We start from the raw sequence: 12,226 nt of genomic DNA, 5'->3' as shown, positions 1-12,226 counted from the left end.
AAAATGGAAACTAAAATCAGTCCATCTCATAACTTAATTCTGTCAAAAGGTTTATTAAGAGAGGATGAAACTAATATCCATGGTGAAATTACAAGATTATTACTCACATTTGCCCAGATAGTTTTGTGTACATACAGGAACACACATACACATTTTACTGTGAAATGGAGCACTAAAGAAAACTGATACATAAATGTTATAGATAAAAGTTTCATTTTGATGAGGTCAATAGAAACTGCAAATACTAATCAAGTTTAGAGTTTCTGTATGACTAAACCATGAAAATAAAAATTTGTTGGGTACTAATGTAGTTTGTTAGCTACAGATTTGTTTCTGCAAAAGTATTCCTGTAATACCTGGAAGACCCCAAGTTTTGCCATTTTTATAAGGATATAAAGAACATTTAGAAAATTAGTCAAATATTAGATGGACAACAGTGCTCCACAAATCCATCCTTAATAAAAATTAAAATAGTGAAAAACATCCAGGAATACCTTTTCCAAATTTTTTTTTAGTTTTTCATCAAAAGGTGGTTTATTTGCATTTTTTTGATTAATATTGATATAGTAATTATATTAATTTGCTTTACTGAAAAAGATCTAAGATATACAACATAAATGATATTTAAGATATCTTCAGCCTATACATATTTAACATATCTCCAAGTGAGGCTTATTTTTAATTAAATTAATTTCTAGATAAATTTTCTCCCTATAAGCTATCATGTCTTCTACATCTTTACAGACGAGCATTTCTTCAATGGATATCAGCTGATGGCTACTCAGATTGAAGGATGAATTGCTCTTCACAGCATTTAACATCTTCAGGGATGTTGTCACTGATTCACTCACAGAAGAACAAACTGGGAAAATGCGAGCAGTCCACAAACTGAATTGAGCCTTGCTTCCTGAAAACAGCTTGTCTGTGACTTTAAGATTCCAACTCTCTAGACACGATAGAAAACTGACTCCGAAGAATTGAAGGGACTTTATATCTAATAACGTCTTCACATTGTTTTTCAAGTTGTCTTGCACTCCAAATGCCATAGTTGAATACTTCAAGTGTTCATCTGTCTTCAAGCTTAAGGAATACAGAAAAGAATATGCAGGAACAACCGCATTGGGAATGATGGAAGAATAGCTGACAATGCAGTTTGCACCAATAGACACATCTGGCCCTAATCTGGAATACTCCACAACTGAGCCAGGTGCCACAGAACATCCTGAATCCAGTATACTGTGAATAACACAGGATGTCTTGCCAGAATGTTCTGGAATATCTGAAAGGATACTACTAAAAGCTACTGACTGCAAACCAAGCTCCAACTTTAAATTGCTATCCGAAGTAAAATGGAACAAATACTCCTCAGTTGTTCCGATGTGATAAAACTTGGAGTTATTAAGAACAATAACATTTAGTGATGTGCCTTTAAGAAGATGAAATATTCTCTGCCTCATATCTACCAAGTTGGACTCCTCTTTAGTGACATTTGATGCATTTGTGGTGTACTCCATGGTTGCTCCGGGTCCCAGTGCTTGAAGAAAGTCACCATAGGCATCTATTTCACAGCTCAGTGTGCCTATTTCTTCATAAAAAGCAAGTAACTTTTTTGCAGAGTGATAATCCATGTAAAATAGGCTATCGGTGTACACATATTCGGAGTCTAATTCAAGACACACAGCATCTCCTCGTGCAAGGTCCTGTGGACAAAAGTTTCCAGATCTACAGACAGCATTAAGTTGATGCATCTTTTCTATGCTGGGCTTATGAAGGAAACAGTGGCAACACCTATATTCAAGATCTCTCTGTTTTTTGTCATTAGATGGATCTAAGACAAACACTCCATGTGTGGTGCCTACAGTCAAACTAGAAGGATGAGCTAATGCAGTGAAGCCAGGTTTGTCAAATCTTATATACTCAAATTCTCCAATACTGTACAGCTCAATATCATCTGCACAGGTAACCACAATTCCAGGATTCATATGTGAAGGGAAATCAATGTACATGGCTAGTTTTAATTCCAACATCTGATAAATGGGATTACCAAATGGTAAAGCAGTAAAAATTTTCCCCAGAGCACTTGCACTTGGAAGACGCTGACTGTAGCCACCTAGAAAAGTATAAAATAAACAAAACACAATTTAAAAATATGTTACTGTTTGTAAGATTTTCAAAATCCAGAGGCATCTGTTACAATTCAAACTATCTCCACATGTACTGATACATATTACAACTCAGGAAAAAAACAATGTAATCAACATTAAAAATTCAAAAAGCTATTTTGTAGCCATTTGATATAATGTAGGTTTTATTTGTCTTCCAACATGGAGTCTTTATTATAAGAAATTAGTGATCTCTTTTTATTCTTGCTTTGTCTTTTCTTAGTATATATGTGTAATATATGATGTTTGCATTCCCTATGCGGAGCTGGTACATTGACACATCTTCATTCCCCTTTATATCCTTTCCCCTTCCTTCCCTCCCTACCCACCCCATCTCTTGCTGCCTGTTCCCAAGGATCTTCCTACCTCTTACTATCTTTTATTTTGCTCTTTATTTATAATTTGGGTTTCTCATGCAAGAGAACTATTTTGTGTGGAAGATTTGTTCTGCTTCACATTTCGGCCTCCAAGTAATTTAAAAGATTCTAGGTAAGGAAAAACAATTTGCATATACAATAGAGCCTATGAATTCTTCTGAAATCATAATAAGTAAAGGCCATGTACCTACATTTTAAACTTTAAATTTTAAGAATGTTTAAATTTATATATTAAGAACCTACAGAAAAGTTATAAAATATAGTATAATTCTAAATTATAACTCCAAAATATAAACAACATAATTCTCTATTAAATACTTATTTCAAGATGTAAATGTCTCTTTGAATTATTATATACACTTAAAGATAATAAAGGTAATTGATTCAATAACATTTCAACAATTTGTACTTGTTTTTCATTTAGACAGGCTTTTTCTTTAACATGAGCATGAATTAATTTCTTGAAAGTGTTCTCTGAAGTTCATTAAGTACATTGCATCGTTTCTATGTAAATATCATGAGAGGCAGCTGACAATAAAAAGTCAGATAAAAATGAGTTCAAATATGATTCCCCACTTCTTAGTCATTCACTTTTACAGTGACGCCAGGTCAGCCAAGGAAGAGCAGCACTTGCCCTACTACATTTTCTGAAATCAACAACACATAGAAAGCACTTGGAACACAGCATATTGATGAACAAGTCAAAGCTAACAGTCACTTTCTATTTTTCCCTCTTCCAAAGACTAACCACTAGTACATTTGAACACTAAAAGAACCTTCTGCTGTTCACACTGACACAGGACACTCGGTGGAACCTAAACATGTGGATGCTCAAGTCAGGGACATAAAATGACAGTGTATATGCATGTGACCTACACCTATCCTCTTTGATAGTTTAAGTCATCTCTAGATTACCAATGATATCTATCTAGTACTATGTAAATGTTTTGTAAATCATTCAATAGTGTTTAGGGAACAATGGCATATTGAGTACAGAGCCATCAATTTGCTTCCTCTTAAATATCTGCCATCTGTGGTTAGTTAAATCTGCAAATGTGAAATCCACAGATTAAAAGGACCCACTATATTTTTAATGATGTATGTCTGGTGTCTAATTAAAGTTCAAAATAAATCATTAATGATAGTGTTTTTTATAAACAAAATTATAAACTCAATGGCATTATAATTTTAGTCTTGAAACCAGAACTTAGATATATTACATTCACATCATTTTCATAAACAATCAAGATTATATATATGAATTGTAAGAATTACAAAGGGCTTTAGGAGCCCTTTTTCAAAAACATGAAAAATATGTGTTCATATGTGTGTGAAAAGTATGTGCTGTCACACAGCTGATAGTCTATGACAAAGTCTTTTTCAGGTCTCTAGCACACAGAGAAATAATATAGGGTATATGCAACCAAAATTTTCACAAACCTCAAAATTAGGGAATAGAGATTAAAAGAAATAAAAAAATAATAGAAAAAGAACAATAGAAACCAAGTTCTATACAGGGAGAAGACAAGAAGGATTAAAGGGAAAGGAGGACAATGAGAAACAAAAAGAATTAACATGTAGTAAGTAGAAGTGCAAATTCTCAATTGATAAATGTGATCATTATGTATGTAAAAACGTACAATTAAAATAAATTTTAAAAAGAAGTGTTTTTGATTAGCTAGAATTCTGTAGGCTGTTCAAATACCAAAAAAACTGTCCTTTATTCTAAATTATTTCTTTCTATATCTTCTGCTTTAAAATATCCTTCTTTATATGGTTTTGCTTCTCCTTTACATACCATTTACAAATGTCTTAAGGACTGTAGCCTTTGGAATTGAAAAATTAAACAAAAATGCAAGACAGAAGGTACTGGCAAAAGTCTAGCAGCAAGAGTGTTAAACTACTCTTTTCCCCTAGCAAAATCCCCTCTAAAGCAGTTCCAAAAAAATGATCATATTTTGATGAGTTTTTGTCTTAGGAATAAAGAGTTTCTTTTATATATATAACAAAGGTAAAACAGTATCTCAAAAAAAAAAAAAAAAGATGATGTCTGAGATAGATCTACAAATTTAAGGCTAATTGTTTTGAGAAGCATTGCAGTACCTGGATCCTACAAATATCAAGGAAAACATGACACTTTTAAAAAAAAGAAAATAACTTTTAAGAATACAAATAAATAAACGTAGCAAAGTTATTTGCATGATAGCAAAAAGTCCCTAAAGTATCAAAGGTGGACTATTCTAAAAAAAATATACATTAATAAAGTATAATTTTTACCAGAGTGAATTAAAAGTATAGTAAAGGAATTCCATTTATCTTCATATAGCTTATCCAAACATCGAAGAGCACAGAGCGTTGATCCTCCATTTCCTTGAAAATAATTTAAAAAGCACAATTTATTTCATAGATACTTACTAAAAAGTTTACAATGTTGGTAAACTTATGACTTTAAAGGTATGATTTTAACTATAATTAACTAGATCAATAGCAATAATATTGCCAAAAAAGAAAATTAATGTATATGAAAAATATCAGTAATTATTATAAAAACTCAGAGAACAGACTTTCGTAATAAGTGATTAGTTGCAATTCTTCCCAAATTTTAATACAAAAAAAGATAAAGTATATGATCTGTGACATAAGACTGTTAAATATAATCATTCATAAAATCAATTTAAATAATTATTCCATATGACATAATCAAATATATAAACCAGCTTTTCCTTTTAAAAGAAATCTTAGAACTTGGTTTATAAAACTTGTATCTTATGTACAAGTAACTCACTTGTACTACCACCAGAGACAAGATAGTTGACTTTTTCTACTTCAGATTTTCACTTATAGAACCGGAATAATACAAGTATGGACTTCAATACTGCAAGGATATAAACAACACTGTCGAAGGTAAAATAATGCTAGTGAAATATACATAAATGCTATTCACGACATCAAGGGACTTCAGTTTTAAGCACCACATGGAAAACACCCTTCATGGAAATAGCATTTAAAATATTTTGCAAAAGGAGGTAAAATGACAAAATTGATCTCAAATAAATATTAAGTACTACTTACACCATTAGACTGTTCATTTCATTCTACATTGTGGTGGTCTAAGAGAGACCATTCACACACATAAAGCAAATGTGTTCGCGTGTGTGAATGCATATATACAGACATACATACTGATTTGCTTCATGTAAATTTCTGAAGAAACCATTTACACATCATTTTTTATTCTCATTTATGTTCCTTATGTAAATATCTAAACAAACGGGGTGGTTAGATTTGGGAGGGACTTGAAGAGCTCAACTAATAAGATCCAGAGGAATAGTCCACATCTGAATATATTTTACTAAATAATAAAATACTCTTTTAAATAACATCATGCAAGTCTTGCCCTGTTAAGTCACAATTAGTAAGCGTGGCTCCTCTTCATCTTTCTGAGTGTCCATTTTCATTTATATTTCAATGACTATAAAGGCTATGGTGGGGGAGAGCAGCTTACAAACCACACAAAAGCTTTTCTTCCACGATTATTCTGCCTGCCATGAGTGTGTACACCTGACCACAAAATGCATACCAATTTTGGGTCCAGCAGGATCAACGAAAACATGGTACTGAACTCCAAGGGGTAACTCCTTTCTCTTCAGCTTTTCTGACAGCTGCTGCCTATAAGCAAGTGCCTGCTTTTCATCAGCAGCTGTTAACACAACTATGTCCCAGAATTCCCCAGCTCCCACAGGTTTGCCTGTTTGGAAAAAGCAAGAAAATAATAACAAATATGATCATTATTATCTACCTAAGGCTTGCTTATTTGATATAGAGGAAAAATGACATCTATTACTGCTTTCAAAAATATATCTTCTACTTTCAAAAATTATGGTATTATTGTAGACCTACCAGTATCATTCAAAGTAGTTCTAATGAGGATTGTTTATAAATTACTTTTTCCTTTTAGAGTACTCCTTCGTTTAGTGGCCCACAATCCCATTTACTTAGAAATTCTGAAAGAGTCAATGTAAATTATGGATAACAAAAAAGGTAAAAAAAAAAAAAAAAAAAAAAAAATCCCCAAGGAACTCATTGAAAGACAGAGCACTTTTCTTAAACAGCTAGGCTCTCTTTACCATTAAACAAGATGAAAAAGGGGTTTTTATGAATTCACAAAAGAGAGACGTGTCGGTGAGAATCCAACAGGTCTGGACATTTCACCCTTGTGCTCGCTTCGGCTGCACATATACTGAACATTTCACTGTTATCCAAAGGCTGGTCCCAGTGTTTTTTTTATTTTTTTATTTTTTTACTTTTTTTTTTTCCAACAAGTAATACACTGCATATATTCTTCTTAGTGGTTAATTGCTGTACAAGATGCGGACTTGTGATCCTCTTTACAAACACCATTAGAACAAATCATTCTATTCATTAAGAGAATGTAACTATATATCTATCCTAACCACTTTGAATACACAGATACAAAATGGACATTCATAGGTATACCCCATTTTTTTCTAAGTTCCTGTGTTTTTAAAGCAGCCACTAACATAAAAAAAGTAACAAGATTTACTAGACAGCTGTACAAGGAAATGCCACGTGGCTCAGTAGCTTTGTAAACACTGAGAAGCTTTCTAAGGCACCTGCTCTGTCTCGTTCCTGTCCCCTCGGGGTTCACATTAGAGAGCAGTTTGGTGAGGCAGGGAGGGAGAACAGAAAGGACACACTAGATCTGCTCCTAAGGGGCTAAACACTTTACTTCAGACCTTTCAGATGCATCTAAAAAAACCTCTGTGAGCTAGCCAATGTATTTTTATGGCTTCATGAGTGACAGCAATAACTTTCTTACCCTTCCCCCTTCTTTATTTTAATATCTGTTCCATCACAAAATTAAAGCAGGAATTGAACTTGGACGGGGCAATGATGGAATAACAAATTCAAAACGCAAAACATTAGCTATTTTTGAGTCAGTGTCTCAGGACTGCTGGAGACAGGAGAAAGTGACAGTAGGGCAACTCTCCTGGCAGGGCACCCTCCCTCCATGCCGCCCAGGACAGCCGTTTCTTCTTTGGTACCTCTCAGTTCTGAAAACTTCTGCAGTTTTCTTCGGGTGGCTTCACGCAGAGACACATTGAAGGGGACCCTACCGGCCGCCATAGTCTCCGCTTCCGGGTCTGAGCCCGCAGAGCACGCATGCGCACGGGACTCGGAGCGGCGCTGACCAGGACCACAGACTCTGACCCGCCCCCTTTTGCGTGCCTCACGTAACCACGCCCCCGAGCGCCTCAGCCCTGTCAGGAAAAACTGACGTAGCGGGTGGGTTCCGGGCCACGTTTCCCTGGCAACCGTTCGGCGCTGAGCATCACAGAGCGATTGGTCCGACGGTGCCGGTTCCGGGTCGTCCTTTCCCAGCTCTTAAGACCTTGCAGCCCGGTTAACCCGGTGAGTGGCTCGAGTCAGGGGAGGCCGCTGTTGGGAACGACCCCCCCAAGGAGATGAAGTGATCGTCCAGGCGCCTCTTTTCTCTCTCCAGACGGCTCCTCCCGAGTCGCCCGCGTGCAGGACGTCTCGTCAGCTAATTTCTAATCCTGGGCCATCCGAGAGAGCTGTACCCCACCCAGAGTCCACATAGTCGGTCTGAATAGTTTGGCTTTGTAGTCTTTTCGGGGAGCTTAGCTTTGTAGCATCGCTGTAGCTGCACCTCACTGGACGTGAAGCCTCCCCGCGCCCCGGATTTGGGGTCACCCCACAGCACGTGCCATCGTCCCAGAGAGAGTTGTGCAGAATCAGTCACCAATCCTGCCTGTCATTTTGGCGTTCCTTCGGTAGCTTCTCTCGCTTTTTTGATACGTGCACATCCATCTGGAACACTCCCTAAACATCTTTAGTTCAAAGCGTTGCTATGTGCGTTTTTGATACCTATCGATAGACCCTTCTTTTGTAAAGCAAAATGTTGCTAATGAATTACACAGGTTAATCTCTGGCTTTGCACATAAGAAAACTGAACCAAAGACTATTTTGTCGAGGTATCACGTTTAGTGACTGATTTAAAGAAAGTAAAGCATTCAGTTCTAGCCTCAGAACTCGTTCTATTACACCACACAGTTTTGGATTTATTTGAGAAACCACCTCTTCATTGAAGTCTTTATCAAGAATATAGTAGTTAAAGCCTAAAACTAGAACTTGTTTTAGTTTTTCTTATACAGTAAAAGCTTGACTTTGGCATTTAATTATCTTACAGTGAAAGAATTGGGTAAAAAGAAAAATTAGTCTTTCACGGTTTTGTCATTTAATCTTTTGTTAATGAAAACAAGTCATTGAAGAACATTTAGAAAATTTGAGTGAGGTAAGATTATGCAGAAGAGAAGGTTACAAAGTAGAAGTCCAGAGAGGTAGCAGAGGGACAGTGAAAGGATTTGGCTTTTTACTTTTGAATGAAACAAAGTCATTCTAGTTTGATTTGCCTCACTTTTAAAAGAAACACTTAGAAAAGTTGTGGTGGGGATGGGCTTAGGAGCTAAGCAGAGACTTGGAGGCTGTGGCCATAATGCAGGGCATCAGAGCTGGTGAAGGCTTGGTCCAGATGCTAGCAGGGTGGCTGGTGGCTAATTGGTCAGATTCTGGGTAACTTAAAGACAAACCTGCAGGTTCATAGAGTGTGTGTAGAGTCAAAGATGACTCCCTGAGGGGAGAGGGCCATCAACTAAAGTTCTCAGCGTTAAAGATGGGAAAGGTTTGTCAGGGTAGTAAGGATAGGCTGTAATTTGGTTTTAGACAGTAAAAGAAACACCTATATATTATATACTGGAACTCTTTTTGTGTGTGTGTAACTGCATTATACTCGTGTAGTTCAGCAAAGGGGTCTGGCCTAGAGACATTTTTTTCCCTTTTTTAAAAAAATAATTTTATTGTGATAGAGATAGCAATGAGACAGTTTCAAAACAAGTTAGTAGGATAGTTGCAATAATTAATACATTGCATATTTTTGTCTTTGTAGTAGTTATAGTACAAGACACAGACATAATATCTTGTCTAAACACCATTAGTGCAAATCTATCTTCTCGTTGAACTAAGAGAAAGCTGTATATCTATCCTAACTATTTTGTATGTACAGATATGTATATATTTTTCACTACAAAATGGCCCTTCATTTATATCCTCCTATTTTTGTTTAGTTTTGTGAGAGATGGATCTCCATTGCCATTCAAATACTGTAGGTATGTGAATTCAGCAAAATAATCCAATAAAGTCCAGTAGTCCATAATAGTAGTGGGATATCTTCAGAACTGGCAATGTCAGAGGTTGTTGACTTGAGTCTTTTACAGCTCAGCATATTAATATGGCTTTACTTTTTATACCTTGTTTTTATACTTTTCTGCTGGATGGTTAAAACCAAGGTAAAGCTAGGCTTATGTAAGAAAAATTTAACTTTTATATCTGAACAAGGTTAGTAAAATCCCCTCAGCATTTACCATGAAACCCTGTACAGCAGTTTGTAGAACCTTTGTCAGTGTCAGCCATGTGGATGAGTCATGGCCATTGCTTGACCAATTTGCTCATAGAGACAACAGTGTTGTGAGTTGTCAGCATGTAGATGGAATTAATCTTGAACTGTGGAACTAGATTGTGATCTAGGTGGACTACAAGTCAATAGTGTATGTTTTGGAACTCTATATTCTAAGGTGGAGTAAATAATGAAAAAACAATTAGTGAAACAACAATATGGATGAAATAGACTCTATTATATAGGATATGTAATGCAGCATTTATTATACCCAGGATGGATGACTATAGAAATAGATTTTATTTTATGCCACTATCACTACATTACTTATTATAAAAGTAAATACTTCTACCCCATTATCAGCTATGGCTTTTATTTCACTTTCTGTTTTCCTTAACATTTTCATTAATTTTTATGTAATAGCTTTTCAAAAATACTGAATCCTGAACAGTAAATATCTTTGGCAATTATGAAAGGAAGTTACAAGAAATTAGGGACTTTAAAGTTATTTTCACCTCATAAAATGTGGTATTATTTTTTAAACAGTTTTAAGCTAGAAGAGCAATACTTTAGCAGAGCATGTTGCCAAAGAAACTCTACCAGGTATCTGTCAGAGTGTTATTTAAGAAGAGTAAAATACCTCAGTCCAGCTAATTAGTAAACCCATTTATTCCTCATAAATTAGGTACACAGGAAATAATGCTATTGTTAGATTGAACATTTGAAAAGCACATGGAGCAAATTTTGCTGTCAGGGATACAGCACCACACTGACATCTTGTTAGAAGTGGAATCCTTCAGGGAGACATTTTTAGAATCTATCAGACTGTAAATTCCACAAATCCCAGATTGGCCAGCTTGCCTCTTGACTTGGACTTCCCACTTAATGTATACCTAACCTTGTGCATATCACTTTCCAAGCACTACACTTGATTCAAACACAACCTGATACCAGTTGGTCTCTTTTTAATTAATTAATTAATTAATTTTTTAATTTTTTTTTAAATTTAGCACAGGGTCTAACAGGATCTCACTACACAGATTGGACTCATAGTAATCCTCCTGTTTTCAGTCTCTGTGTTCTGTCTGTCTGTCTCTCTCTCTCTCTCTCTCTCTCTCTCTCTCTCTCTCTTTCTCTCTTTTTTCTTTTTGTATTTTGGGGAAGGGTCTACAGGGTATTCAGGGTCTCACTACTAGATTGGACTTTTAGTAATCCATCTGTTTACAACCTCCCAAGAGCTGGGATTACAGACATGCACCACCGCACCCAGTTTCAATTGCTGTCTCAGCGCACCCTGGGGGTGAGGCCAGCACCGCAGGCCCAGGGATCGAAACTCCGGCCCCTGTACCTGCTTGTAGGTACTTTAATCTGCTGAGCTATTTGGTTGACCCTCCATAGTCTTTTTTTATGTTACCCGTTTATGATTCCTTGGTCTGCAAGAGGATTGCACCCTAAAAGGAGATTTGTGTATCCCAAGGTAGTATACTTTGTGCTAAAGTCTTATTAACTTATTAACTGAAACTTAACATGTAGAGTTTTTGATGAATCAAAAAAAAATATTCCAATATGTATTTTTTTTATTGTGCCTGTTTTCTTTATCATGTAATTAATCCAGTTTCCCCTCTGGGATTTCCTTTAAAAGAATTTTGAGAATTCAGAAACTAAAGTTTTTTATTTCTTTATATTTTATTTTATTGGTACCACACGTATTTGGAGAACATTCATTCTTGATAGTTGGGACATGTATGTGACATATTTTATTTATTTTTATGCCAACTTGCCCTTTCTCTTTTCTCTTCTCTTAGTGGCAAAGTCTATTCACTTGAAAAGATTTTAAAATTTCTAAAGTCATAGACTACATTTATGCACATACGCCCCGACGTTTTGTCTGTGATATACAGTTATGGCAGTTCATCAAAACAAATTTGGTTCAGCACATCTGTTGTCAAAAACTATTTTAAAAATAACATTGATTTATTTTGTTAATATAGATGGGCTTATATATGATATTCTAAATTCATAACTATCTTTTTCATGATTTCATATTTTACATTAACATATTAGGAGCTGCTTTGATAAATTCTGGTGTGTAATGTGAAGAATTTTAATTGTTTAATAATGAGTAGTTTTTATAAACTATATTGTTGGAGAGTTTCCTGCTACCCTACGCCTGCGGGACCAGTCCCAGCCCA

General features: G+C 35.5%; 2 protein-coding genes across 5 annotated transcripts in view; one reads left to right on the top strand and one right to left on the bottom strand.

The window, feature by feature from the left end:
* Positions 1-608: 608 nt before the first annotated feature.
* Positions 609-7,710, bottom strand: Fpgt (fucose-1-phosphate guanylyltransferase). Of its 4 annotated transcripts, XM_023718344.1 has the most exons (5): positions 7,606-7,682; positions 6,485-6,543; positions 6,120-6,287; positions 4,817-4,909; positions 609-2,110 (listed from the first exon to the last, which is right to left on the bottom strand). In XM_023718344.1, exons 2-5 carry the CDS (start codon positions 6,528-6,530, stop codon positions 651-653), a joined length of 1,767 nt encoding a protein of 588 aa, XP_023574112.1. In that variant the 5' UTR covers positions 6,531-6,543; positions 7,606-7,682; the 3' UTR covers positions 609-650. The 4 variants fall into 4 exon arrangements, with proteins under 4 accessions (XP_023574112.1, XP_023574111.1, XP_023574113.1 ...); XM_023718343.1 differs by lacking the exon at positions 6,485-6,543 and having other exon boundaries at positions 7,606-7,710; XM_023718345.1 differs by lacking the exons at positions 6,120-6,287; positions 6,485-6,543 and having other exon boundaries at positions 7,606-7,710.
* Positions 7,711-7,864: 154 nt separating this feature from the next.
* The window catches only part of Lrriq3 (leucine rich repeats and IQ motif containing 3), a 148,280-nt gene continuing 143,918 nt past the window's right edge, over positions 7,865-12,226 (top strand). The window contains exon 1 of the mRNA XM_004634031.2: positions 7,865-7,972. The gene's annotated coding sequence lies outside the window, so the exon portion shown is untranslated. The remainder of the gene's footprint in view (positions 7,973-12,226) is intronic.

Source organism: Octodon degus, unplaced genomic scaffold (assembly GCF_000260255.1).
Source record: "Octodon degus isolate 3935 unplaced genomic scaffold, OctDeg1.0 scaffold00057, whole genome shotgun sequence".
Taxonomy (NCBI): Eukaryota; Metazoa; Chordata; class Mammalia; order Rodentia; family Octodontidae; genus Octodon; species Octodon degus.
The sequence above is the reverse complement of the archived record's forward strand: the minus strand, read 5'-3'. Positions and strand labels throughout refer to the sequence as shown.